This window comes from Laetiporus sulphureus (genome assembly GCF_001632365.1).
Source record: "Laetiporus sulphureus 93-53 unplaced genomic scaffold LAESUscaffold_38, whole genome shotgun sequence".
Lineage (NCBI taxonomy): Eukaryota > Fungi > Basidiomycota > Agaricomycetes > Polyporales > Laetiporaceae > Laetiporus > Laetiporus sulphureus.
In genome coordinates this window covers 197,338-221,861 of record NW_024468547.1, presented here as the reverse complement: position 1 = coordinate 221,861, position 24,524 = coordinate 197,338, and the positions used below count along the sequence as shown (strand labels likewise).

The following is a 24,524-nucleotide window of genomic DNA, read 5'->3' as shown; positions in this document are numbered from 1 at the left end:
ATCGCCCCTGCTTCCTTCGGCGTCGCCTTGTGACGCTTAATCATGTTCGAACAGAAACGCTACTCCTCCGGGCTTTCGATCTCGATCGGCCGCCTCATTGAATGAATTCGGAGACAAAGCTGCAATATCGTGCTTCCCACTTTACTGGCATCTTTATTCAATAAATAGAGATTATAATCATCAAATGTGCCCACCATAAATCATACCGTAACTGCTCTGCCCTATTAACGACATGGCCTTCTCCTCGAGAGCCCACCTCTATACAAGCCCATCGACTGCACCCATCTCAGACTCCTGAGACGTACAGAGCCAGCCAAGAATGCACATCAAACCCTCATACGAAGCACTCCCCGTTCTCCATGTTGCTCGCACGGAGCTTGCTCGCTCCAGAAATGCACATCGTGCCCGCGTCCGTGTGGTAAAGGTACGCAGAGCCGCCCTTGTTAGCGCAGTTATGCGCGGACAGGAAGCCTCTCGAGCTGTCGGGCACGCAGCTATCGTGCCGTCAGCACACGACCATCATAGAATGAGGTGATGGGGTAAGCGTACCCTTGGGCTTCGTATTTCGTGGGCCGGCGCAGCTTGCCGTCGTTCTTGCAGTTCACTTGGGCTCGTGCAGCGAGGTGCTTGAAAAAGGTAGAAGTCAGACCGTGGTTTATCGTTATCGGGGCTCAGGAGACCTACCGAGTCTTCGCCGTAGGTACGGCGGTACGCTCGATTGAGAGAATTCCAGATGTCATGTCCATTAAGATCCCGGAAGGCCACGGTGGAAGTGACGAGAGCGGTCAGAAAGACGAGGACGTGGAATAGACGCATTATGTTGGCGGTGGGTGAAAGGTATCAAATTAGACGGTCGAGGAAGGACAAGTCGCGTGTCGCGTGAATAACTGGATATGCTTTGGATGAGGATTGGATGCTCACCAAACTCTCTTTTATACTCGTGGAAGCTGAAACAACTCACCGCAAGGCAGTGTTCATGGCGAGCACCAGTCTTGGATTCGGGAAGTCAAGATTACTTGGAGCGCGGGATAAGCCACCACAAATCGTGAAACGTGATATCGACGTGCTCGGCATCAGTATTTCGAGACCATTGTACTCTGTGATCCGAAAGTCTTTGCAGCAATACAAAGCGGCGCCGCTGTTCATGTTGCATCCACCTAGATATAGCGTTTTCGAGCTAGATAGTTCAAACATACAACGAAGGTGAATTGTAGCAGCCAGAAAAATACGCCGCACGTTGTGAACATCTTCATAGACTGTCCATCAGCGCATCAGGAGCACAGCCAAGACTCCAACGCCGAGTCAAATACCACGAGGTACGTCGGGAAGCTGCACTTTAGGCGATGATGGATAAGTTGGCGTTTCCTTGCTGTGCCCACGTATTCTGAACCGGAACAATGATTTTTGATCGCGTCGTCGATCTCGTTGATGTGGCCACAAGCGGCATTTGCCGTCGGACCTCAAACTCTGCGGAAGGTTGTCTGCACACCTATCACGTGCTCAACGCCTCGTATGCCGCTACGTCATCTGTCAACTCCTTGTCGCGGCAGTAACGCTATTGTTTTAGGTGTTAGGCTTCTCGTCCTTATCTCTGGAGCCTCGTTTGTTATCCACTACTTTTAAGAACGCAGTTTCCTATCTCAGGATTTCCTCATGTGCATTGCTCGTTCCCTCCGGCTCTTGCTGAAATCCCAAATCACGCCGGCAAAACGATGCGGCCAATATTAGGTGTCCCTGCATTTTGATTGGCTGCAGTCATCGCCGTGGACCGTCGACGTCATCAACTTGAAATCATGCATCCAACTCTCTCCACCTCTCCTCAATATTCAATGATGATCACGGGTTGTCACGCATATTTATGAATAGACATGACAGCATGACGGTTCGATGCATACGAATACATCTAAAGGGTTTCCTCTCTCTCGTCCTATAAAGTCTCCGCGATCCGTTCTCGATGATGCAGACTCAACTTTCTCGCTCTCTCACCCGCACCGCTCGCCTGCGCCTGCCGCTTTCCTCCACGCTCACACCATCTTCGCCACTCGCGTTTCCGCTCGTACATCGTCGCAACATGTCGCAGAAGACGCTCTTCCAGTCTGTCAAGGAGGATCATGAAGAGGTCGATGTCCTTTTCTCTTATACGAGCTTTCACCGTGCTCATTGGATGAGTCTTTTCGTCGCAGATGTATCTCTACCATGACGAATTCAAGCGAGCTCGGGAGTCCGGCGATGTCGACGCACAGGCACGTTGGGCCCATCAGCTTACTTGGGAGGTTGCCCGACACGCCGTCGGCGAGGAGATTGTCGTGTACCCGCTCATGGAGAAGCACCTCGGCGACACTGGACGCAAGCTTGCAGACCACGATCGTGCAGAACACCAGGTGCGTGCGCTTGGCGACGATTCCATGTCTCCTATTTCACTGCCTGCTAACACCTTTGGCCCTCCAGCACGTCAAGGAGTCGCTATACCGCCTGGAATCCATGTCGCCGGGCTCATCCGAGTATGCGGAGACGATCGAGCTGATTATGGCGTTGCTGCACCCCCATAACGATGACGAAGAGATCAAGGACCTGCCCCTCCTTGAGCGCGCAATCGGTTCAGATGCCAGCGCAGAAGCTGCAGTCTCCTTCAAGCGCACGAAAAAGCTCGTGCCCACCAGGTAATGCATCGATTCCTTTGCGTTTCGCAATCATCCTGACCTTGTTGCCAGAGCACACCCGTCCGCACCGAACCAGCCACCGTATGAGACGTTCGCCGGCTTCCTCGCTGCGCCGATTGACAAGATCAAGGATTGGTTCGCCACGTGGCCGACTGAGGATGAGATGAAGGAGGCGAAGGAGGAGCTGAAGGGATGTGATCATGATGCGGCTGCTGGACGCCGGGCAGTCGCGGCGGGCACAGTGCCATAATTCGCAATGTGATGCGGATTTTACACAAGCGATGACCCAAATATAATGGCAGCTGCACTTTACATGTAACTGAACGCGAACGGCGAAGCGCATATATACGCCACATTTTCATATCATACTGTGGCTGGCCGAGCCATGGTGGCGTTTCGAAGACATATGGTCAGTATGGTTTGGTCGGGTCAGGCTTTGGCATTCACGCGAGACGACCTTGAGCGAGGGGGAGGAAGCGGATCCAGCTGGCTGCAGCTTCTCACTTTCTTCTCCGCAAATCGCAGTTGAAGTTCATATCTGCATGCCCTGAAGCCGTCATGTATTGAGTTGCTTGCCTGATATTGCTTATCACATCAATTCATACATTATCGTGCAAAATTGCCATAAATGAAAACGTGGAGTGGAAATATTGAGCAAAGTTGTCCCTCCAGGGTCCCCACTCCTTTCTGCTCGTGTGCTCGTCTCCTGTCACCAATCCTCCACTTGGGGGTGTCGGCGCTGCGTCCGCACGCCCGGGTCCGAATGACCGCGAGGATGTTCGCCCAGGGGAGAATGGATAACTCAGCTCATTTACGGTAGCAGGAAAGATACAAAAATTCAGATCATGTAGGACGGAAGGGCGGAGTAGTTTACAATTACATAACAGTCGACGTACAACGGTTGGCATCAGCAAAACTAAGCCAGGAACCCCCAATCACAACAGGAAACGATTTCTGCATTTCTTGCGGACTAACCAGCTTACAGGCAATGACATCTGTCACCTCGAGTACGTGTGAGACCACGAACTCATACAATGTAGTGGAACAACAACTATCACATACTACTATGATGTATGAAGAAGAGAATGTACCACAGCATCCACATTACGATTGACATGTTTCAGACTCATGCCATGCACTTCGATGAATTTAGTAATGGTGACTAGTTCTAGTTGAGTGTGCCAATGTTTCCACCCATCCTTATGCACCACGTCAACGTTCTTGATGCGAGTGTATCGTGTGAGTATCAGCGGAAAACGGAGCGGAAATGCACGCTAACCCACACGCCATAATTGGAGCATTGCAGACCAACCCCCTCAGACAATAGAGACACACTGTCGAACGCGACAGACATACGGGCGATACGTCGGCCTTTCGCACCAAAAAAACAGTTGCAGGCGTCGCCTCGTGACAAACGGCCACACAATGAACAGCGAGAGACAGACAACATCAACAAAGTCAAACAGTCACAATAGCAGTCGACAGCAGCCGCTTATGAACACAGTCGCGGACGTCAACAACAGAGGGACAGCGCTGGACAGCGACAGGAGAACAGGGATCAATCGCCACAAGCGCGCTCGAGCGAAACATTCGGGGCACTCATGCAGCCACAGGCGTGGGAAACGAGCAACGAGGGTCATGATAATGTAAGCACACGCTCTGCAATAGCTCGCTATAACCCGAATGACTAGGGTCATTCGGAATTCCTAGCTATGTCTGCTCCAGGTGCTCAATCATTACCCGTCAATTGGACGGCCTGCGAACGGTTTCTGGGAATCACAGAACTGGTACAGGAAATCATAACTTCACTTCACGACGAACCCAGCTCTCTGCGCAGTTTGGCACTCACCAACAAAGTACTATCCGAAAACGCGCTCCGCCAACTATGGTCGAAGAAGCGCGGTCTGATGGACATTATTGAGCTCCTCCCCTCTATGGTGGGTGCATTTATGCCAAAGAATGGGACGCTGACTGAAGAGACATCTCCCCGCTATTCAGAGACGCAATCATTCTGACAGTTTTGAACCATTCAAGAAATACACAGGCTATGTCCGCGATTTCACGTGGGGCGAGAAAGACGACCGTCGAGTATCGGCCTCCCTCCATCGTCTGTTTGAGGCGATACCCATTCATGGAACCTTATTCCCGAACCTACGCGTCCTACGTTGGACCTCGAGCTTCTTCCCTTTTCCCCATTCCTATGGTTTATTCAGTCTCCTTCTCGCTCCGTCGCTGGTGGATGTGCAAATTCGTAAATGCTCGCTTAAGGACGTCGGAGAGTGCATTGATCTTATCAAGCGAAGTGCACCTGGTCTGCAACGGTTGGAGGTGGAAGTAAGGTACGGTGGTCATCCGATACTTCAAACCCTTGGAAAACCGGAGGCGCAAGCGGTGTCCCAGGATGATATCTTCTTCCCGCATTTGCATGTCCTCCGCTACACCTCGAATCCAGCCGACTGTCAGGGAATCTTCCGTCACCTTGTCGCACCATCGCTGGTGGACTTGCGTATCCTCGATTGTTCGTCTGAGGATGCCAGGGAGTATCTCCAGCTAATCAGCCAAAGGGCACCTGGTCTTCAGCGGTTGGAGATGCAAGTGTATTCCAACAGCGGCTCGAGTCCTCTTACAGGGATGAAGCCAAAGGCGATGCTCCAAGATAAAGTCTTGTTCCCAGATTTACGTGTCCTTCGCTGGAATTCGCAATCCTCCGATCGTCAAGAAATGTTTCGTCAGCTTCTCGGACCGTCAATGCTGGATCTACATATATTCATTTCTTCGTTTGAGGATACCGCGGAGTATGTCAAGACAATCAGGCGGAGGGTGCATAGCCTTCAGCGGTTGGAAATAGATTTGGGAGGCGATTACTTTTCGGACTTTTTTCCGGATCTGAAGCTGGAGCTGGACGGGATGGACATCAACGAATTCAAAACCAAGTTCACCCTATCCGAGGAGACATTCTTCTCATTGGCTAGTATGAAACATCTTACGAGCCTCAAGCTCTACGTTCCGACGGAAGGTTACGAAGTTATCGACACGTCGTGCTTTCCCTCCTTGCGATCCATCAGCCTACGGACGGAAGAGTTTGGTGCGCATTGCATAGCTCTCGTCAAGATGGTCAGCTCTGGGAGTCTCGAGGATGTTTCCATCAGCGTCCAAGGCGATGTCGCAACAGACATGTTCGAGTCTTTCGTCCACGAGCTCGAGAACCATCCACTGCGCAAATTCGCTCTCAACGGCGCTTTCCTCATAGAACATGATGACCGCTTGGACATTGGTGAAGCGATTCTGCATGCTCTGCAGCCATTACTACAGCAACGAACAATGACCTCGCTGGCCATTGATATAAACGACTTGAGAATCACCTCGCATCTCCTCTCCGCGCTCGGCGGCGCCTATCCCGCACTGGAGACGCTGCTCTTGCACACTGATTTTTCGCACTGGGCGACAGTCGGAGCGTTGTTTACCATCGCCGACAGCTTCCCCGCTCTCAAGAGGGTCGACATTCATGTCAGCAAGGCGTCGAACCTTCCCATTCTGCCTTCGAACTGGCAGTCCCCTTCCAAGCTGCTTCATATTGATGGCATAAACCGGTCTTCGGCGTCTGAGGAGGTTCTTGCCTACCTCAAAGCTCTTTTCCCTCGTGCGGACGTTGATAAATATTGTGGTTAGAATGTGACTGTCCTCGAGCAAATACTCGCCTGGTTATGCACTCCAATCTCTCGTATTGCTACATGCTACGCTCTATTGTCATTCTATTCGCGTCGATGAAAGCCCTTTCATTCGTCGTTGTGTGAATAAGACGTATGCGTCCGACTGATGAGTCGATGAGTCCTGCGTCCCCACTCCTTTCTGCTCAGGAAACTCACTCCTACAGCATGGTCGAAGTTCCTTTTTCCATGGAAACCTAGAAGAAATACCATTAATGCATATATCAAGTCGGGCCGTGGAAAAACTGTGAGATATCATTATGTTTCTGATTGCTATATCGAACTAAACAAGTAGCGAAAAGTGGCAGCCGTCCTTTCTTGATGTGGGAAAAGTGAACAGTCTTTTCACAGTCTTTCTAAGGCGGGACGTGGTATTTCTCTACAGTGTTTCTACCCCATGCAGAAATATTCTGTGCACGCTATGCACGCGATCGCCACACCCAAGTGTGACAAACGCGCGACAGTCATTCCGGCACCTCATGAACGGTGAGTCCACTACTCGTAGCGGCCATGCCGGCGCTGGCTTTACTGTCTTGTGAGTTCTGGATTTTCTTTCCACTGTTGCTCATCATCCGTGATGACTGTTAATGCCGGTATTGAAGCATCATCGGTGTAGACGACCACGTCAGCACTCGGCTTCGTTAGATGTCGGCTGTTGCAATCGCTGAAGAGCACGGGCTCCGACGGTGGCGAATCGACGATGCAGATGAAGCACAATAAATTCTCTGCCCTCGCCTCACTCTTTCGCTACCTCTTTACCTGAAGTCTGAACACACCCGACGTTGGACGGACTGTGAAATGGCTCCTGTTAGAAACGGACGCGTTCTATTCGACGAGATCCTACCGGTACGTGGCAGTCGCACCTGTATTTATCGTGAGAGGTGGTCCGACCATGACCCCGGCGCAGGCTACCCAGATCCAGCCAGGACGACAGTCTATGATCACTCCCAGACAATCGACCTTGAGAAAGAACCCTTGGAGGGCGGTTTCCTCGTCAAGACTTTTGTACTCTCCGTCGACCGTATATGAGAAGCAGGATGTGTGATTCCAACATCAAAAGCTATTCGGTGCGTATGCGTTGTCCAATTTGATTCTTGCTCGGCTGATGGACGGGCGTACATCTGCGTAGCCTGCGTATCTCATCGGGCAGCCGTGAGTAGTTTCGTGTGCGTAGGGCTTTCTGAGTATGTTGACGTTGCTGTGCGCAGGTTGGACTCGTTCGGCGTCGGTGTCGTGTTACGCTCTGAGAACCCATCTGTCAAGCTAGGCGACCACCTCCACATTTTTTACCGTACGTATTCAAAATGCGGTCACAATTTGCACATCCTGCCCTGACATTTCCCCTTCGTATTTTATTGTTGCCGCCCCAATAGCTTTCCAAGAGTATTTAGTTGCAAAGGACGCGAACGCCTTCTACGTGCTGAAGAAGAAGGAGAAGTTTCCGTGGTCCGTATACGTTGGCGTCTTGGGGATGCCAGGTCCGTTCATTCCTTTGGGGGTCTCCTTCTTAAGCTAAACGAATGCCGACGTTTAAGTCAAACCGCGCATCACGGATGGAAGGAATTTGCTCACGCGAAGAAGGTAAGCTATTGCACCGATTCTTACAAATATTCAGCAATTGACGTGATATGATCGTGGCCAGGGAGACGTTGTGTTCATCAGTTCCGGAGGAGGTATGTAGACCAGGCAGATGATGCGCATTGGCGAGTCTGATCATTGCTTACCTTCATAGGTCCCGTCGGAGCGCGAGCTTCATTCGCACGAACAGAAGCATTCGTAAGAGCACTCGTCAGTGCCGCTTATTTTTCACGATACCGTGATTCAGCTTGCGAAAGCTGAGGGGCTGAAAGTCATTGCATCCGCTGGATTCGAGGACAAGATCGACTTCATTCGTTCGCTCGGCGCAGATGTCGCTTTCAACTACAGGACGACGAAGGTGCTAGATGTGCTCCACAAAGCGTTGAAACCTGTTAACCGGCGATATACAGCTACTGGGACAGTGTGGGTGGTGAGACGCTCGAGACGGCACTTGAAGCTGCTGCCATTAGTGCTCGCTTCATTGTATGTCCGTCTTGCAAGCTCCTCTTCCATCGCTGAACCGTGCGATGTTTAGGAATGCGGTATGATCTCGGCTTATAACGGCAGCGAGCCTTACTTCGTGAAGAACCTCGTCAACATCATCGCCAAGCAGCTGCGCATCTCCGGATTCATCGTCACGTCCCTAGAGGATAAATGGCGCGCGGACTTTTACAAGGAGTTTCCTCCTAAAGTTGCCAGCGGCGAGATCAAATACAAGGAAGATATAAACAAGGGCCTCAAGTCGGCTGGTCAGGCGATCCTGGATGTGATGACGGGGAAGAACAAGGGAAACAAGGTTGTCTTGGTGGCCGAGGAGTGAGTGCCTGTTGGTTGGCAAGTGACTCAGGTCGCAGTGTAACTGTGTAATGGATGGATGGATGGGTGGAATGGAGTTAGCAATATAGTGCGTTACAAAGTGTAGCTTTTAGTACGAGTCAGTGATCACCTTTGGATCCGAAGGGTTCAGGATGAGTGGCGCATATATTGAGGTGGGCCAAGTACTCAGTACATACTATTACTTCAGTCTGTAATAGATCATCGATCAATGGTGTAGTCACTGTGCGGATATAAGCCTGTTACGATCCTTGACACAACTGTTGGTAGAGAGCAGATTTATTATTTCCAACCACTTCTTTGCAACAAATCCTTTTGCAAATGAAATAAAAACGTCTTGAACACGCGAATGCGATATTTTAGACGCGCGCGCTTGATGATGGTCACCGGTCACCGCTTAGACGACTGCTCAATTTTATCCGCCTGCTGCTGGAGCTATTCGCCATGATACTTAATAACATACTAGACGACTTGCAAGATGTCATCCCGCCTTCTCAGTACTGTAGTACTTGGCCGCAATTGCTTCACCGATGATCGTCCTTGTGAGGTCTTTGCTCATTTTTGCATCTCGGTTGCAGGCTGGAATGGAGCAATCTGGTTCCGGACAGCTCTAGAGGTCAGCAGACGTGTCTTATGGTTTATCAGCGACAGGTGTCGTGGCACCTATCAGAACGAAGAATGGAGCTGTGGTCAATGTGGACGTGAAGCCTTACCGCGAAGACAGGCCCGTGAAGAACGCTTCTTGCTCATTGGTTGTTAATCTCAGCTATGCATCTCGCTGCCGCAAGGCTCTGATCACTGTGAGGAAGCAACTGCAATGCATTGAGGAGTCACATATAGCGTGCTAGCCTGCCTATAGTGCCGCGAGATACTATCCACCGATGATCGCAGATGTCATCCTCAAACATTTCCTTTTCTCAATCGCGCTCAAGGCGGCCTCAAGACGGTTCTTTTTCCGCTCATGCACGAGTGCTGATGTGCTTCGAGTTTACTGTTATATTAGCATTCCCCTCGGCCTTGATGTTCTCCGCTCATGCGCTATCGCCGTGCATCTGAAGATGCGCCTCAACGACACGAACTTAACAATAGCGCAAGAAGCATGGATGCTTTCGGACGTCCCACACGAGAAGCGTGGCATGAGAATACAATGTACAGCATCCGTCTCGCATGTATTATTGGACCTCCTTCCCATGGTAAGTTTGTGGATATCGAGTTGATCGATGCTTGCTTCCCAGCCGTTATGGAACAATCGATGTTTAGAAGGTGTGCCAAACGCTCATCGGTCGCGTGAGAAAAGATTCACAGTCCACGCATCTAGCAAGTCCATTCCGATTCGTCTCAGCGCATATATGACTATCATCACGAGGAAGGACCTTATGATCAGGGACAGGTGTAATTCCGGCAAGCTATCATAGCTCATATCTTCCCCTGAAGAGACCGTTGAGCTGATATAGAATTTACGTTGGTCCCCCCCGGTGATTCATCAGGACAACTTGCTCGCTATGTACACTCTCAACATCGTCCACACGATAGACATCAAGATCACTCAGGCGCTCTCCGTTACCGCCGCCGCAACACCTGCGCCAAATGAATCGTCCAGCCAGGTCAGCTAATTTGCTAGGTCTTCTGACTTGCCACCATCACTCAGTTATGCCCCGATATTATAGCTTTCTCAGGCTGCAGGGCAGACATATGGCGACGTTTCTGCAGCTATCGCGTTACTGCGCGCTTACAGTCCTGTCGCCGGGGATCACTTCTACACGACCGATGCAGTCGAGATGGCAAACGCAACCGCCAACCTAGGCTACTCGTCTGAAGGCACGGCCTGCCATGTTCTTGCGTCCGCTGTTGGCGAGGCCATTCCGCTCTATCGCATGTATAGTCCAAGCTCAAGGGACCACTTCTACACCATGTCCAAGGAGGAGGCGGACAATGCCGCGAAGAACTACAGATATATCAACGAAGGCATCACCGCATATGTCTGGCCTTCACAGAACTATAGCAGCGTCCCGCTCTACCGCATGTACAGTCGCAGAGCTGCCGATCACTTCTATACAACGTCGAAGAGCGAGCGAGACAATGCCATCACTAACTTGGGATATGTGGACGAAGGCATTGTGTGCTACGTAAATTTATGAATGAGTCCTAGGTGAGAAGTCTTGGTGATGCCATTCAAGGCTAATAGAGACTAACCTGTATATGTATAGGCACGCTACAAATTTCGTACTTCACAATACTTTTCTTTCGAGTCTTTTGGTCTGCTGTTCCGGCAGTTGTTCGGTTCTTAATTTGGTTCCTGCAATGAATCATGGCACGCTTGCGTCATCTTTGCATAAACTTAGTTATCAGTTACTAATTCTAAGATTCAGGAATCAGCAGTCACAAAAAGCTGTGCCGGACATGACGATCTTTTCTCCCGGTACAATGTGTACACGCTGCCGCAACTCCTATATTGCAGCTTGTGATGCAGAACTCCACTGCATCGGAGGTTACCTGATTCCGATGACATTTCTACCTAGTACGGTCGATATCATTCGTTTCCTGGGCGCTCCCTCAAATCAGCGGGAATGGAAAGATGCGACTGGACTCGCTCAAGGCGGAACATTTTTTCTGCCTGACATATGCTATTCTGGGTTGAACGTTCAAGGCTCGACGGAAGGACGCTGTCATGATTCAATATAATATTGTGGTCATGGTGGTCATGCCAAGCAAGCTTTCCTCTCTTCTCGCCGGGTCTCATAATGGAGACAAGTGTACGCAGACTCTGAAACGCCTTCAGTGTGTGTTGGTATCTTCCATGAACACTGTCGTGACTCAAAAGCGGTCTTCGATCACCGACAGGAGGAGCCGCAGACGCATCGGTGAAGACACATCGGTGCTATCCTGCCTAGAATTTCGGTCCGAAACTCCGCAATGTCGGTGATGTGTCACAGATGCCACAGCGGCTCTATAGGCCATCAAATATGGCTTCCCTGCCTGCACGGAAATCGAAGTATCATCTTGTGGCCATCATGATTTTCAGGATTTTCTTCGCACGCTGGTCTACCTGCCGGTGCCGCACTGTAGAAATTGATAAAGATGCATAAAGCTAGTCTACAATCAAAGACGTGAACCATCTGTGAGTAGCATGCGCATATGATCTAACTGAGTCGACAGTATAGGAAGAAACCCCATGTTGTATTCCTGGTTTGCGGTAAGCTCGACCACATTGACAGGTGTTCGCTGCTTCTGATGTTTAATCCACACTAGATTGCTTCCCTGCCTTATCGTACCACCACGGCGTGTCGGAGGTATGCAGTGAGCCACTACAGGAATACCTGTCAGCCACCGGAGTATATCGCCCCATTACGCTCTAGCAACTAGGCGTGATGCCAGGTCATCGACTCGATTACTACTCGATTAGGGAGAATGTTTGACATTGGGCAGCTGAACAAGCGCGCCATTATGTATAAAAAGCACTAATGAGGTGTCCCACGAACATTACCCTTTCCTCTCCACATCGTTTCCATCGCCATGCTCACTCGCAACGTCGCTAGCATTTTCTCCTTGGTTTTCGCTGCGCTTTCTATTACCGCAAATGCCGTACCCACACCAGAGGAGCCATTGAATGAGGTATGCCACTCTGCATGACGAGACCTCTCTCCGGAGATTGACATATTGTTGTTGCATCACAGGAGGTCTTGGCGAGACAGTATGACTGTGGCGAGGTCTCTGTATCCGTCGCACTCCTTCGGGGTTATAGCCCCAGCGCCGAGGATCACTTCTACACGACTAACGCCATCGAGATGGAGAAGGCAGTCTCCAAGCTGGGCTATAAGTCCGAGGGCGATCCCGGCCGTGTATTTTCTTCCCAAGTTGGGGTGACGATCCCTCTCTACCGCATGTACAGCGCGACAGCGACGGACCACTTCTACACCACGTCCAAGTCGGAGGCAGACAATGCAGTAGACAAACTAGGCTACACCGCAGAGGGCACCACTGCCTTCGTCTATTCCGACCAAATCTGTGGCAGCATCCCATTCTACCGCATGTACAGCCCTACCGCGACCGACCACTTCTACACGACGTCGGAGAGCGAGAGAGACAATGCCATCGCCAACCTCGGATATGTCGATGAGGGTATCCAGTGCTACATTCTCCCTACCGATGACTAATCTTGGGTGAGTCTTTCATCGTGCTTAACTTCACCTTGTACACCATCTGATTTACTATTAGATTCACATGTTTCGATTCAACACTGCATTTTGATATCTTGATCTCTGTGGTTCATTGGCATGGGCTTTTCTTACAGTACTTATGTTGGTCCCTACAAGGTTCCGTCTGAATAAGCGTAATCCCTTTCTTTCGAATCCGGTCACTAGTATCTGCTTGATGTATTACAATGAGCATGCTTGGATCTGTAATGTGAGAAGAAGCCCTGCCGACTCGCGGAAGTCCCGGACGAATATCCAGGTCTTGGTAGCTACAATCGTCCGATGAGAGCATCCAGATTGAACACTGAATCGTGATTAGAGTTAGTCTATGTAAAGCGACCAGCTCCGCATAACATCCGAGACAATATCATCTCCAATCCGTGGCGGATCTCGAGTCTTACTGCCGTATGCTCTCTATATAACCGTGGCGAGTGAGCTGTGCATTGTAATTCTTACGCTGTCAAACTGGTGAACAGTGCTTCTCTGTATGGGCGGAACAAGTTTTGCGTTAACTCTGAGTTTGTTCCTTGCTCGCTGGTCCTGGGTCTATCACATTCGTTTCTCCCCCTTGAACAACACATACTTATAAATGTTCTAATTATGGAACGATGGCGAGGTAAGTCAGAAATGATCAGTCGACAATATGAGCTCGTTGCAGCGGTGTCTCGATAAGCCCTGTAAGTAGTTGTTATCAAGGCTGACATGCGGATGGCCAGCTCGAATAGTGCAATAAGAGAAGGTGGGTCGCAGAACGTCGGTTAGCACTAGAGGAATACGAGGCGTGATGGTAAGTCAATCTCGGGTTCGAAAGTGCCAACTAACTGACCACCGTATCGTGAAAGCGTCGCTAGATCCAGAACCACGCATATACACGCTCGTCTAGTAGCGGGCCGACCAACAAGGTGCATCATTGTGTTATGAGAATTCCTGTAGCTGTCGGTTCGGCTGAGGTGATAGAACATCACAAAGAAGTTGAAATATATGGTTGTTTCGATGCATAAAGAAATACCGTACTGATCCTCGGCCATGATTGCCATCTTTGTATTAACATCGCATGAAGATAGCTCAAATAGTCGCACATAGGAGAGAAACCAGGAAACGCTAACAGCTAATGCGGCCTACAAGCAACCCGCAACATCCTGCGATGTTCATTATAGCCGTTGATGCATACTATGCAAACGAAACTCACAGCAACAAAGAAAGTCAGGCACGTCGACTTCTTACATGCGAGGGATATTGGGAAGCATGTTCCGTACGACATCAATCTCGGCGTCGTCGAGCTTTTCCAACACAGGGGGGGCGCCCTCCGGACGAGAAACGACCCGGAACCACGGGTGACTATCACAATTCATGTTGCAAATGAACGGCAGCAGCTCTTCATGGCCCACATACTCCAGCGTTGGTATACTCATTGCGATCTTGACTGCAAAATCAGCGGACAGAGGGCCGAAGTCATCGACGCTAACTTTGTGAACAAGAGCGCGCAGCGGTAGATCTTTGAGTCGTGAAATGCCGATTGGCTACCGAGCAAAGATATTCAGTGAATCATACTGCTTGCAAAAACCTCTGCACGTACAGTCCAAGACTCCATATCCTTTCTGAGGTTAAATGGCAGGGAGATCTCTAGGAACTTCAAGCTCCTGCACTTTGCAGCTACCAGGGACAAGCTCTCTGCATCGAAACAGCAACTCAACACGACTGGATCCATCGTCTCCAGGGCTTCCATGTCGTGCGGTCCCGGTACTTCACAATTCATGATGTGGACTCTGCGAACAGATCCCGACGTGGACACCACTTTCGAGAAAGATACACGATCTAGCAGGGGGAGACGGGGAAGTGGTGGATCGGTGATCTGGCATTTTATGAGGCAGAGACTGCGCAGGTTGGGACATGCAGTTGCTATAGCCTTGAGGCTGACCGACATACACTCAAGGGTCAGCTCTTGCAATGCGGGCCATTCACCTTCCATCTTGAGAGTAGGGGAAGGATTAAACATTTCGCACAGACGAAGAACAGTCAGCGAGTCGACGAATGGAAGTAGGAACCCGCAGTTGACTTCAAGGGGACCTCGACGAGCATCTTCACCATCGGACGGTGATGAAAATTTTAAATGAATGCTTCGGAAGCGGCTTTTCATCTGTGATAACGTGTCGAATACTCTGGTATCCGGGTCTTCAATTTCGATGACGTCAAGACATTGTTGCGCTATAATAGCATCCGCAAGACGTGGAATGGAAGGGAACCACAATCTTCCAACTTCGGGGCCATACGATCGGACTTTGATCGCCTTTAACTGAGCGAGTCGCATGACTCGGGTGAAAGAGGCCACCACAGTATCATCTAAGTATGAATCTCGGCATTCGGGGGAATAGAGGTAAAAATCATCATAATCATCCTGATCGTCGGCGATGCCTGAGTCCGAGTTGAAGTTGAATGCGAAAGTCCCAAGTATGAGGCTCCTGAAGTGAGGTATCCGGCTCGAAGCGTCCGCTAGCACGAAGTCGCAGAACCGCCGAGTGTCCCGGCCTTTCCTCAGCTCGACCTTGGATAAACATCTCTGCAGTGCAATTTTCCGTGCTGTGTGGCACGTCATGTAGAATCTCCAAGCAACGCGGATTGGAAGATATGACATGAGAACATGGAGGACGTCCGTATTGAGGTTCAGAATATTCATGTTGAGTAGATCGGTGGGGATACAGACGGAGGTCGCCGAATTAGTGGGTGCAATCTAATAGTACAAAGTAGCAAAGCTGTCATACCTCCGCACATACGCGATGATCTCAAACAAGGAACTTACATTAGCGCGATGCCGCAGTGAGCGAAATCCGGAGCAAACAAGCACTCGGTCCAGGTCACGTCTTCTCAATGATAGTCTGCCTTATGTTGAATAAGCTTGATTTTCGATCACAATGTTGACGAGAGGCATCGGCTCGTACCGTACGTACTGTAGCTCGTAGCCAGCACAGCGACTCGGTGGCCACCAGCAGCGACGAAACTCAACCGCACGTTTTTCCCGAGACGCCCGCACGTGACCGCGACGTGTCGGTGGCTTCGAAGTAAAGCTTCGAAGGGCTGAAGACGTGTATGCATCGGAGCAGTTCTTTGTCCGATATCGCATCTATTCGCAGAAAGAACTTATCATATTATACTGCTTTTCTGCAGGTTTTTCGTCGGTACCCTAGGTAGACGCACTGAAAATGCGGTGATGGAGTTCACTGCCAAGTGGTGCAGATACTCTATCCAGTGACAAAGTTGACTAACGACCGGGGCCTTCGATACAATGTATTCACAAATCCAGAAGATCATAATAATGTTATTGTGAGTGCATATGCCAAGTAATGGGTTGCTGGCTGAGGAGATATCTTCCCGCTCTTCAGATACGCGATCCCGACAGTTTTGCACGGTTCAAAAATACAGAGGCTATGTCCTCGATTTTACATAATATGAGACAGACGACTCTGAAGCGAATCCCTTCATCGCTCATCTATTTGAGTCAATATCCAGTCATGAAACCTTATTCCCGAACCTGCGCACCCTCGAAATCCTCCGACTCCCTAGATATGTTCATTCACCTTCTCGGTCCGTAGGTGGTGGATGTGCATATCAAACGCCCGCTTAAAAACGTCGGAAGGGTGCATCAATATTGTCAAGCAAAGTGCGCCTGACCCTCTGCGGTTGGAAATAGATTTGCAGTACGGTGACTATCTGAAGCCTCTTGTGGAGCAGGAGCAGGAGCTGAAGTTAGAGCTGGAACTGGATGGAATGGGCATGAACGAATTCAAAACCAACTGAACGCTATCCGAGAAGACATTCCTCACATTGGCCACCATGACCCATCTTACCAGTCTTAAGCTCGCCGTTCCCGAGAAAGGTCATAAACAAGTTGCCGGCACGTCCTGCTTACCTGCGCTGCAATCTCTCAGCCTAGAGCCGGAAAGGCTTGATGAGCACTGCCTGGCTCTCGTCAAACTGGCCACCTCTGGGAGTCTCGACAATATCTCCATCGACATCGTACTAGGCAATGTCACGACAGACATGCTCAAGTCCTTCGTGCGCGAGCTTGTAAGCTACCCGCCGCGTGCATTCTCTGTCACGGGAACTCTTTCGAACATAAGCTACGATGGCCGCTTGAACATCTCCGAGGCGGCTCTGCACGCTCTGCAGCCACTACTGCTCCACCGCAAAATGGCATCACTGAAGATCAGTATGGGCAATCTGAGAATCACCCCGAACCTCCTCTCCGCGCTGGGCAGCGCCTACCCCGCACTGTAGATGCTGCTCTTGAACACTGACGCTCTGCACTGGCCGGAACTCGACGTCTTGTTCACCCTCGCCGATAGCTTCCCCGGTCTCAAGCCTCCTTAGGTCGATATATCTGTCACTAAGCCGTCGAACTCTTCCTTTGGACTGGCAGTCCCCTTCCAAGCTGCTTCGTGTTGAAGTTGACATAGATCGATCTTGGGCATCTGTGAAGGGTTCTGCCTACTAGCATCACTTGAAGCTGTTTTCCCTCATACAGATATCGATATTGCACAGTAGTCATCTAGACAAGGCATAGCCAGAGCTCTCCAGTTCCTCGCATGCTACGCGCTGTGCTCTGTGGTCGTTCTATCTGCGCCGATGAAGGCCCTTTTATTCGCCATTGCGTGACTATACGTATGCATACGACTGAGGAACTTATATATATCCGAGTATTCGTGGCGATGGTTAAATGATTGAACGGACGAAAAGGTGTAATTACTTATGGGATCCATGGTAAGCTACGGGTATCTATCTGACGGCTCATCAACGGCGACAACGACAGTGAGGCAAAGCAAGACATATCGAAAAAAAGAGAGATGAATAAGGATACATGCCGTCAACTTGGGTATTGATTATAGAAAGAGTGTCACTTATTCAGAACGAAGCAATGCGCGACGAGACCTGCAAGGATACATGCCAGTCAACCTAGTACTCGTGGACTTCCTCCTCTTCCTCCTCCTCCAGAACATCGGAGTTGTCCCAGCGACTATAAGAGGACGTAAACGTCTCCTTACGGTAATCATATCCCACAAACTTCATCACGCTGCACGAACAACAACACGTCAGCCCACAGACTCACAGGACGAACCTAGCTCAACTTACTAAATCGTGCCATCAGCACATCCCACCACCACCTCTTCATGACTCAGCTGCATACTCATTGGATTCTTCTCCGGCGTCGCAAGGCCCTGGAACCTCGGCGGGACCTGGCCCAACAAACCCTTCATTCCCACAAACGCCGCCGCATCTCCCTCGGCGAGCGCGGACCATGCGCCCGTCAACGGGACAATATCCGTATCAAAGTCAACTCCCGGGCTCGGCGCGCGCACTTCATCAGAGGACTGCCCTTGCTCCTCATTCTCGCTGCCGTCCGCGTTCTGCGCCGCCTGCCCCTTCTCGCGATGCGTCGACATGAAGATCGCTCGGCTCGCTCCCGCCCGCGAGCTGAACCGCGTGGCCGTTACGACCCGCCGCTTCCGTGGATCCACCGCGCCCACCGCGATGTCGGGCGTCTCCACCACGGCAACGAGCCTCGGAGGCGCAGTCAGTACCGCTGCCCTGCCGAAGCGCATCGCGAAGCCGTTCGAGTCGGGCGATATTGGAGACAACGTGCGCAGTCCAGACAACGGGCTGACCGGGGTGATGGAGGGACGGCTGCTGCCCATACTCGCCAGCGCTGTCCCCAGGGACAGCCTCGCCTTCACGCTTCGCGGAGTGGGGGGAGTAAGAGCCACATTAGAAGAAATTGGAGAGAGGGTTGCACGTCGCTTGGGCAGGGACATCGACGACGGTGTACGGCGTAATGTAGGAGCCTTGTTCTGTCGAGGTGTGGACACTGCTGGGCTAGCGGGACTCAGCGCCCCCGGACGCGTGGGGGAGAACGAGTCAAGGGGACGCGTCGTGCCCGTCGAGAAAGTTGACTCGTCCTCTTCTCTCCACTCCAGATGGAGGATGACGGATTTGGTCGCACACTGTGGTAACCCAAGTGTTCAGTTAAGACCTCTATGACAACAACGTTTGATAGCAGATGCTCACCGTCATCTGCGTGCCCTTGGCAGCGAACCACCTGCGGACATGAAATCGTGAGAGAACGGACACGATCAAAGACATTGAACTTACTGCAGCATATTATCGGGAGCCTTGCCGATGTTCAACAGCTTCGCATTGAGGACAGGATCACTGCCGCCAAGCTCTGCCAGCTTAAACTGCGATACCATCTCGCGACGTTCTGATGGAAGTACGAACCATGCCAGTCAGCATCATCGCACGGCGGCTTGCTCAACGTCATCAGTGAACAGAATACGACAGAAATGAGGAGGAAATGATGGATTCAAAGCGGCGCGCAGACAACTCACTGATCGAGAACACCCTCACGATGCCATCGATCGTCACGCTGACCACGCGCTCGCCTTCCTGCGGGATGCCGCCGCCGATGATCTGCACACCGATGTTGACGGTGGTCTGCTGGCCGAAGCGCACGATCTTCGTGCCCGTGCGCCAGTCCCAGCACACGAGCGCCTTGTCAGCGCCCGCGGACACGAGATTCTTGGAGGACAGTGCAACGGCGCGAATGCCGTTGAGATGGCCGGCCAGTTGCTGAAGCGGCTGAAAGGTCAGCGAAGAGAAAAGGTGGACGCGGCTGTGGTGGTCCGGTCAACCTAGACGGCTGGAGTAATATGCTGACGACGGACGTACCCAACGTCGTGGAAACCGACAACAAAGACCTCTGCGAAGGGAGTCATAAGAATTACACTCCTTATTCGACGTGACTCATAGAATTGCACACCTTCCTCGGCCAGGAAGTCAACACAGCTCACCGGCTTCTTCACCTGCAAACACTTCTTCATCTCGCCGGTCTCGATATCCCAAAAGCGGATCGTCTCATCGTATGAGCCACTAATGAGACGCTTGCCTGCAATGGACCATTGTATCATAACCACCCCACCAGAACAGCCTCAGCCTGCTCACCTCGAAGAAGTAGCGTCGTGCAGTAGTTCGTGTGTCCTTGCAGGAAGCGCACGCTTTGCGGCAATGCATTCTTGAAATTGGATTCGCGATGGTGCAATGAACGGTACAATGGTTCCCTTGTATATATTGATCACATGAGCAGCAATACAGGCACTACGACGCCCCACTAACCAGCCTTCCGGTGTCGTGGGTGGACGCATGGGCAAAGGGTCGGTAGCGGTGATGCGCAAGCAATGGTATTTCCATAGCACTGGAAGGTGCACCATCTCTTGCCACTTTCGGGAGACCTAAGAACATTTCATGAATTCGATTCTAGGAGTCATCAAGACTAGAAAACAGAAACATACGGATTCGACACCAAGCAACTCCGACACGCTTAGGAACCTGAAGACTTTGAAGACAAGATCGGCGGCAAGATTACCGATGATATCAAACGTCGACTTCGCGTACTTTTCCAGCAGCAGAACTTGTAGACGGATATCGCCAGGCATGCAGGAGTCAAGAATTGCACTGACCCTGCGAACAGTGCCCTCGCTCAGTCGTGAATAGTCTTTCATAAAAGAACCAACAGCACTCACAGTCTCATCCTATCATCTCGTCCTAGCGCCCTCACCACCCTTCGCACCTCGAACTCGTTGAAATTCCCTCCAGTGTCGCCCTTCAGGACGGTTGCCAGATCCACCTCCCCGCCGACCCCATCGTCCTCGTGTCCCCTGTACCCGCTCCAGTAGTCCTTCCGGTTCTTTCCGCCACAAGTGCAATAGGCGCCGCTCCCCCCGGCCATGTTCATCTGCCCCGCGTTGCCCTCGAGCCGCTCACGTTCACGCTCTCGCTCGCGGAGCAGAGCGACCTCGGCCTGTAGCGCATGCAACTGCGCAGCCGTGGACGCCTGTGCGCGCTCGAGCAGCCGTTTGTAGTGTAGTAGCTTGCGCGTGTGGAGGGTGAGCACTCCCTGCACCGCATTCTCCATCTACCACGTAGAAAGCGCGGTCAGAGCAGCATCAGCACATCAGTGACATACATGATACACACATCCTCGTCCACGTCGCCGTCGTTCACATCCGTCACCATGTCCAGCGTCATGTCGTCTCCGTCCCAGACTGAGAACGGCTCGTCTTCACCTCCGCTCGACAGCAACGCCAGCGCAGACAGCGGTGTCTCGCTGAGCATGATCTTCCTGTCTCCCGGCTTCTCGGACGGAGACACACTTTTGCTGGGCGTCATCCTCTGCAGGGACGGCTTGCGCTGGAGCTTCGTCGGCGGCGTGCCCTGTGGTGAGTTGACGTACGTCTTCGTCTGCGCAATTGTCGGCGATGTGAGCGTAATTGACGGAGAAGACTGGTGCGGAGCCTTGGACTGCAACGCCATCTGCAAGAGCCGCGATGCGGTGTTGATCCTGCGCGGAGTCATCGGTGTCTTCTGCGATGTGGGGTTTGTGTCCATGTTCAAGACAGACATGGATGGAGACCGCGCGGTATGTCTAGACGGTGTGACGGAGGGAGAGACGAGGCTGATGTGCCGGCTGCGCGAGGGCGGAGTCGGTGGCGGGAAGTTGGGCGTCGACACACCCGGATCGACGAACGATGAAGGTGGTACTGCCATCGAGGATCTACGAGAAGTCATCCCAGCGGGTGTCATGGTCATGCCCTTGCCCCTCCTGGTCGGTGTCGACGGCAACGAGACTGACGTTTCGTCGGGTAGTCCCAAATCGACGTCGCCGTTTCTTCCGGTTGGCACGACAGTGCTAGTGTTGCTGGAAAGCGAGGCAGTAGAGAAGGCACGAGGTTTCTTCGAGGTAGTGCGCCGCGTCGGAGCCTCTGAGGGAGCCGAGCTGCGAGGAGGCATCTGAAGTGTGTGTATGCTCACCGTGAGAGACAGCGAGCACGAGCGCAAATCATGGTTTAGACGCCCATGTTCGGGTAGTGTCTAAGCGCCCGTTCCTGCCGCTCAGGCCGACGTGTCAGATCTCAACTTGAGTATTTGTATGGTCAATTTCGCTTTGCATCGCTGTCGATGTTGCATCTGTAATCGAAGTCAGTCCAGTAATATCGAATTGAGAAGTGAGCATTGCGCACTGAGCATGGACCCATATACTGAAACTGAGCTCTTCAGACGAATCATGGCAGCTTCTTCCTTTTCGGCTTGAAACGTGGTCATGACAACGAGAGTGTTACCCACCGGGAAGACGCTGCTTGACCCTTCTGTGCGATTTTCTGGAGGTCTTCATGTAGTCGTTGCGATGTACGATTACTGATTCTCATCGGGATTATGGATTTACGGCGGCACCGCATTGCCTTCTGCGTTGTCGGGGTATTCGCAGTCTCCTCTCAGTGGCCAAGAACATCTGCGCGCCGAGCTATTTATGATATCGCGGAACAGATGGAACGTTCACTCACCATCATGCGACTGACCAGCATGTGTCCTCCATCCTTAAGGGACCCGGCCGTGTTAGTCCTGGGTCTACCTGTTGGAATTTTTGCTGCTACGCGCTGTGTCTCATAATTATGATACCGTTATCAGCATATATTCACTGGTAGAACAGCACGGAAGGATTACCATATTCTGAGACGTATATACGGTACCGGACAACAGGTGCCAATATATCAAACACGCGTCGCGACGCGCACTTGTTTGACGCGCTCAGTCACAGATCACGTGTAGAATGTCACGTCAAGAATATCCGCCGTGTACAGACTCTCATTGAACGCGCTGTAGTCTCTCTTCTGGCCGCCGATGAGCTTGAACATGCGGGCAGCATATGCTTCTGTGATTTGAACCTATTGATGCTCAGTTTTGGTTAACATCTCTACAGTTTGCTCCGCGCTTCTAGTCTCGTGTCTTGGCAAGCTGCGAGACTTTAACAACTTGAATCTAGTGAATCTCGCAATTCGTTCCAACTCATCAAGCAATGATATGTCCACCAGAACTGCTCGGACTCATTCAATAAGTAGAGGTTCTAGACACGCTGCTTACATTGAGCGGCCCAGCACCATGTCAGCCTCCAAGTCAACCTCCTGATGCGCAGTCGTCTCGCTCGGTTACTGCACCCACGTACCGGGACACCAAGCCGTAGTTCTACAAGTCTGCTCTTAGTGCTCTCCTATTTGCTCTTGCTATCGACTCTGCTCTCCGTCCTTCGGCTCATCAAGTTCGTTCCGCTGTCAGCACCGCGCTCCATCCGCTCAACAGCCCTATTGTTCACTGATAGAAGACAGTCCGCTGAAAATCCCTCTTTGCCAATATTTACTCGTTGTAATTTCTGGCTCAAGGAACTGCACCCACAAAGAGGATGATGAAGTCATTGGCATCCGCCCGGAACATACGTATACATGGCCGAGGAGCTACACATAAGTCACTTGGCACCGGCAAGGATACAATCATCGCGGGCGTTGTCCAGATTGTTTCCACCACGGTACCAGACACCCGCCTCGATCCTGACACTTTTCATGAGGACGCTGTTTACGCGCAGCCAGCACCATTCAAGGACCTGCGTCAAGAATCGGCGACTATCGGACTCCCGAAAGACATGATGGAAATGCTGGACAGCTTGGAGGCTATCGCTGCTGTGATCAATGCATTGCCACGACCTCCCATCCCGGAGCGAATCAGTCGCACAGCTCTTCAGGCAGGATCATGGCCTCAGCTGGAAATGACAGAAGGCGACATTCCGTCGACACTGTGCGATGACTCTTCCGCATCTTACAGTTTAGAGCCGACAAGAAAAGACGACGGTTCCCTAACAAAGGTGAGACAGTATCGTCGACACGTTCATTTTTGGGACGGCAAATGAATGATATTCTCCTCAGTGCCAGACAAGACGACCACATCCCAGTGCCATATGCTACCCCTCATCAGCTGAATCTCACTGGGCGACACCTCTCCGCTCTCTACCTTCTCGCCGACGCCTCAAAAGTGACCCGACCGTCCCTGCCGCCCTCACTCCAAGTCGTTCCTGCTCGACTCCAAAGCTGCCAAAGCTCTGGCGCACTAACGCTGCGCGAGCTGCCTCCCCTCCTGTTCCTGTTTCCAGCCCGGACGAGATGCTGATCGAAGGCGACCGGAAAGCAGCGAACTTGCAGGGCCGCATTCTGAGGTCAATGAGGTCCCTGGGTGGTGGAGGCTCTGCATCGGATGTGGATGTGGCGAGCGCTTCTGCAGCGTCACCGAAGCGGTTTGTGCTCAGATCCATACTGCGACCTCGCCTTTCGGAGCCACTTCCTCAAGTTCAGAGAAGCGAGGAATCTCCTGTGTCCCGTCCACCCTCCTGCCAGTGATATCGCCCGCCTTGGCCTTTTACATGTCGCCCACGCCGCTCGTCTGTGTTGAAGTCCTCGTCTCAGCTACTGTCCTGCTCTCTCGTCCTCGCTTTCGTCTCATGCAGTATCCCTCTCTCCGTGCGATCAATACATAGTTGTTTTTGTGCCTGCTTCCAGACCTTGCCTGCCAAGTTGGACAAGCGCTTCACTTGGCGGACCGTCACGTGACACATTGCTCCTAAACTTGTCGTAATTCCTCATGTTGCTGCTGTTATTAGAGCGAATATCTTCCCATGCACGAACGGG

At 51.7% G+C, this 24,524-nt stretch overlaps 13 protein-coding genes across 13 annotated transcripts; 8 read left to right on the top strand and 5 right to left on the bottom strand.

The window, feature by feature from the left end:
- Window positions 1-144: 144 nt before the first annotated feature.
- Window positions 145-992, bottom strand: LAESUDRAFT_728968 (uncharacterized protein). The gene is made up of 4 exons (XM_040909549.1): window positions 962-992; window positions 685-896; window positions 550-626; window positions 145-494 (listed from the first exon to the last, which is right to left on the bottom strand). The coding sequence occupies exons 2-4, from the start codon at window positions 814-816 to the stop codon at window positions 335-337; spliced, it is 369 nt and encodes a 122-aa protein (XP_040761419.1). The 5' UTR covers window positions 817-896; window positions 962-992; the 3' UTR covers window positions 145-334.
- A 1,079-nt stretch (window positions 993-2,071) lies between these two features.
- LAESUDRAFT_659217 (uncharacterized protein) lies at window positions 2,072-2,910 on the top strand (the record flags this gene model as incomplete). Its single annotated transcript, XM_040904795.1, has 4 exons — window positions 2,072-2,119; window positions 2,184-2,381; window positions 2,449-2,660; window positions 2,712-2,910. 4 exons carry the CDS (start codon window positions 2,072-2,074, stop codon window positions 2,908-2,910), a joined length of 657 nt encoding a protein of 218 aa, XP_040761418.1.
- A 650-nt stretch (window positions 2,911-3,560) lies between these two features.
- LAESUDRAFT_728965 (uncharacterized protein) lies at window positions 3,561-4,213 on the bottom strand. Its single transcript, XM_040909548.1, has 2 exons — window positions 3,940-4,213; window positions 3,561-3,880 (listed from the first exon to the last, which is right to left on the bottom strand). Exons 1-2 carry the CDS (start codon window positions 4,012-4,014, stop codon window positions 3,725-3,727), a joined length of 231 nt encoding a protein of 76 aa, XP_040761417.1. The 5' UTR covers window positions 4,015-4,213; the 3' UTR covers window positions 3,561-3,724.
- Window positions 4,214-4,349: 136 nt separating this feature from the next.
- On the top strand, window positions 4,350-6,435 carry LAESUDRAFT_814538 (uncharacterized protein). Its single transcript, XM_040914596.1, has 2 exons — window positions 4,350-4,597; window positions 4,659-6,435. Exons 1-2 carry the CDS (start codon window positions 4,373-4,375, stop codon window positions 6,327-6,329), a joined length of 1,896 nt encoding a protein of 631 aa, XP_040761416.1. The 5' UTR covers window positions 4,350-4,372; the 3' UTR covers window positions 6,330-6,435.
- A 727-nt stretch (window positions 6,436-7,162) lies between these two features.
- On the top strand, window positions 7,163-8,996 carry LAESUDRAFT_704322 (NAD-P-binding protein; the record flags this gene model as incomplete). The annotated part of the gene is made up of 9 exons (XM_040906548.1): window positions 7,163-7,217; window positions 7,275-7,388; window positions 7,542-7,658; window positions 7,741-7,849; window positions 7,903-7,948; window positions 8,010-8,040; window positions 8,161-8,326; window positions 8,356-8,428; window positions 8,481-8,996. 9 exons carry the CDS (start codon window positions 7,166-7,168, stop codon window positions 8,763-8,765), a joined length of 993 nt encoding a protein of 330 aa, XP_040761415.1. The 3' UTR covers window positions 8,766-8,996.
- A 185-nt stretch (window positions 8,997-9,181) lies between these two features.
- LAESUDRAFT_728961 (uncharacterized protein) lies at window positions 9,182-9,905 on the top strand. Its single transcript, XM_040909547.1, has one exon. The coding sequence runs from the start codon at window positions 9,258-9,260 to the stop codon at window positions 9,537-9,539; it is 282 nt and encodes a 93-aa protein (XP_040761414.1). The 5' UTR covers window positions 9,182-9,257; the 3' UTR covers window positions 9,540-9,905.
- LAESUDRAFT_331288 (uncharacterized protein) lies at window positions 9,488-10,140 on the top strand. Its single transcript, XM_040902052.1, has 2 exons — window positions 9,488-10,042; window positions 10,098-10,140. The coding sequence occupies exon 1, from the start codon at window positions 9,661-9,663 to the stop codon at window positions 9,994-9,996; it is 336 nt and encodes a 111-aa protein (XP_040761413.1). The 5' UTR covers window positions 9,488-9,660; the 3' UTR covers window positions 9,997-10,042; window positions 10,098-10,140.
- LAESUDRAFT_814536 (uncharacterized protein) lies at window positions 10,136-11,219 on the top strand. The gene is made up of 3 exons (XM_040914595.1): window positions 10,136-10,383; window positions 10,447-10,928; window positions 10,987-11,219. Exons 1-2 carry the CDS (start codon window positions 10,282-10,284, stop codon window positions 10,915-10,917), a joined length of 573 nt encoding a protein of 190 aa, XP_040761412.1. The 5' UTR covers window positions 10,136-10,281; the 3' UTR covers window positions 10,918-10,928; window positions 10,987-11,219.
- Window positions 11,220-12,292: 1,073 nt separating this feature from the next.
- On the top strand, window positions 12,293-13,401 carry LAESUDRAFT_814535 (uncharacterized protein; the record flags this gene model as incomplete). Its single annotated transcript, XM_040914594.1, has 3 exons — window positions 12,293-12,391; window positions 12,454-12,939; window positions 12,995-13,401. The coding sequence occupies 2 exons, from the start codon at window positions 12,293-12,295 to the stop codon at window positions 12,931-12,933; spliced, it is 579 nt and encodes a 192-aa protein (XP_040761411.1). The 3' UTR covers window positions 12,934-12,939; window positions 12,995-13,401.
- A 133-nt stretch (window positions 13,402-13,534) lies between these two features.
- On the bottom strand, window positions 13,535-14,100 carry LAESUDRAFT_331171 (uncharacterized protein). Its single transcript, XM_040902051.1, has 2 exons — window positions 13,799-14,100; window positions 13,535-13,736 (listed from the first exon to the last, which is right to left on the bottom strand). Exons 1-2 carry the CDS (start codon window positions 14,007-14,009, stop codon window positions 13,594-13,596), a joined length of 354 nt encoding a protein of 117 aa, XP_040761410.1. The 5' UTR covers window positions 14,010-14,100; the 3' UTR covers window positions 13,535-13,593.
- Window positions 13,960-15,942, bottom strand: LAESUDRAFT_814534 (uncharacterized protein). Its single transcript, XM_040914593.1, has 4 exons — window positions 15,909-15,942; window positions 15,770-15,849; window positions 14,549-15,700; window positions 13,960-14,492 (listed from the first exon to the last, which is right to left on the bottom strand). Exons 3-4 carry the CDS (start codon window positions 15,644-15,646, stop codon window positions 14,193-14,195), a joined length of 1,398 nt encoding a protein of 465 aa, XP_040761409.1. The 5' UTR covers window positions 15,647-15,700; window positions 15,770-15,849; window positions 15,909-15,942; the 3' UTR covers window positions 13,960-14,192.
- Window positions 15,943-16,800: 858 nt separating this feature from the next.
- LAESUDRAFT_751503 (uncharacterized protein) lies at window positions 16,801-17,244 on the top strand (the record flags this gene model as incomplete). Its single annotated transcript, XM_040911670.1, has 1 exon — window positions 16,801-17,244. The coding sequence occupies one exon, from the start codon at window positions 16,801-16,803 to the stop codon at window positions 17,242-17,244; it is 444 nt and encodes a 147-aa protein (XP_040761408.1).
- Window positions 17,245-17,919: 675 nt separating this feature from the next.
- Window positions 17,920-21,807, bottom strand: LAESUDRAFT_659262 (uncharacterized protein; the record flags this gene model as incomplete). The annotated part of the gene is made up of 12 exons (XM_040904797.1): window positions 17,920-18,037; window positions 18,097-18,965; window positions 19,030-19,060; window positions 19,114-19,222; window positions 19,350-19,633; window positions 19,690-19,720; window positions 19,781-19,906; window positions 19,963-20,078; window positions 20,134-20,249; window positions 20,310-20,478; window positions 20,541-20,932; window positions 20,995-21,807. The coding sequence occupies 12 exons, from the start codon at window positions 21,805-21,807 to the stop codon at window positions 17,920-17,922; spliced, it is 3,174 nt and encodes a 1,057-aa protein (XP_040761407.1).
- Window positions 21,808-24,524: the final 2,717 nt, after the last annotated feature.

Coding starts and splice junctions, on each gene's coding strand:
- LAESUDRAFT_814538 (XM_040914596.1), top strand. CDS start 4,373: ATGTCTGCTCCAGGTGCTCAATCATTACCCGTCAATTGGACGGCCTGC. Junction 4,598..4,658: donor TTGAGCTCCTCCCCTCTATG/GTGGGTGCATTT, acceptor CCCGCTATTCAG/AGACGCAATCATTCTGACAG.
- LAESUDRAFT_728968 (XM_040909549.1), bottom strand. CDS start 816: ATGCGTCTATTCCACGTCCTCGTCTTTCTGACCGCTCTCGTCACTTCC. Junction 627..684: donor GTACCTACGGCGAAGACTCG/GTAGGTCTCCTG, acceptor ACCTTTTTCAAG/CACCTCGCTGCACGAGCCCA. Junction 495..549: donor ACGAAATACGAAGCCCAAGG/GTACGCTTACCC, acceptor ACGGCACGATAG/CTGCGTGCCCGACAGCTCGA.
- LAESUDRAFT_814534 (XM_040914593.1), bottom strand. CDS start 15,646: ATGAATATTCTGAACCTCAATACGGACGTCCTCCATGTTCTCATGTCA. Junction 14,493..14,548: donor AGGATATGGAGTCTTGGACT/GTACGTGCAGAG, acceptor TTTGCTCGGTAG/CCAATCGGCATTTCACGACT.
- LAESUDRAFT_331171 (XM_040902051.1), bottom strand. CDS start 14,009: ATGGCAATCATGGCCGAGGATCAGTACGGTATTTCTTTATGCATCGAA. Junction 13,737..13,798: donor GACGCTTTCACGATACGGTG/GTCAGTTAGTTG, acceptor GTATTCCTCTAG/TGCTAACCGACGTTCTGCGA.
- LAESUDRAFT_331288 (XM_040902052.1), top strand. CDS start 9,661: ATGATCGCAGATGTCATCCTCAAACATTTCCTTTTCTCAATCGCGCTC.
- LAESUDRAFT_728965 (XM_040909548.1), bottom strand. CDS start 4,014: ATGTCTGTCGCGTTCGACAGTGTGTCTCTATTGTCTGAGGGGGTTGGT. Junction 3,881..3,939: donor GCTCCAATTATGGCGTGTGG/GTTAGCGTGCAT, acceptor ACTCGCATCAAG/AACGTTGACGTGGTGCATAA.
- LAESUDRAFT_728961 (XM_040909547.1), top strand. CDS start 9,258: ATGTCATCCCGCCTTCTCAGTACTGTAGTACTTGGCCGCAATTGCTTC.
- LAESUDRAFT_814536 (XM_040914595.1), top strand. CDS start 10,282: ATGTACACTCTCAACATCGTCCACACGATAGACATCAAGATCACTCAG. Junction 10,384..10,446: donor CAAATGAATCGTCCAGCCAG/GTCAGCTAATTT, acceptor CCGATATTATAG/CTTTCTCAGGCTGCAGGGCA.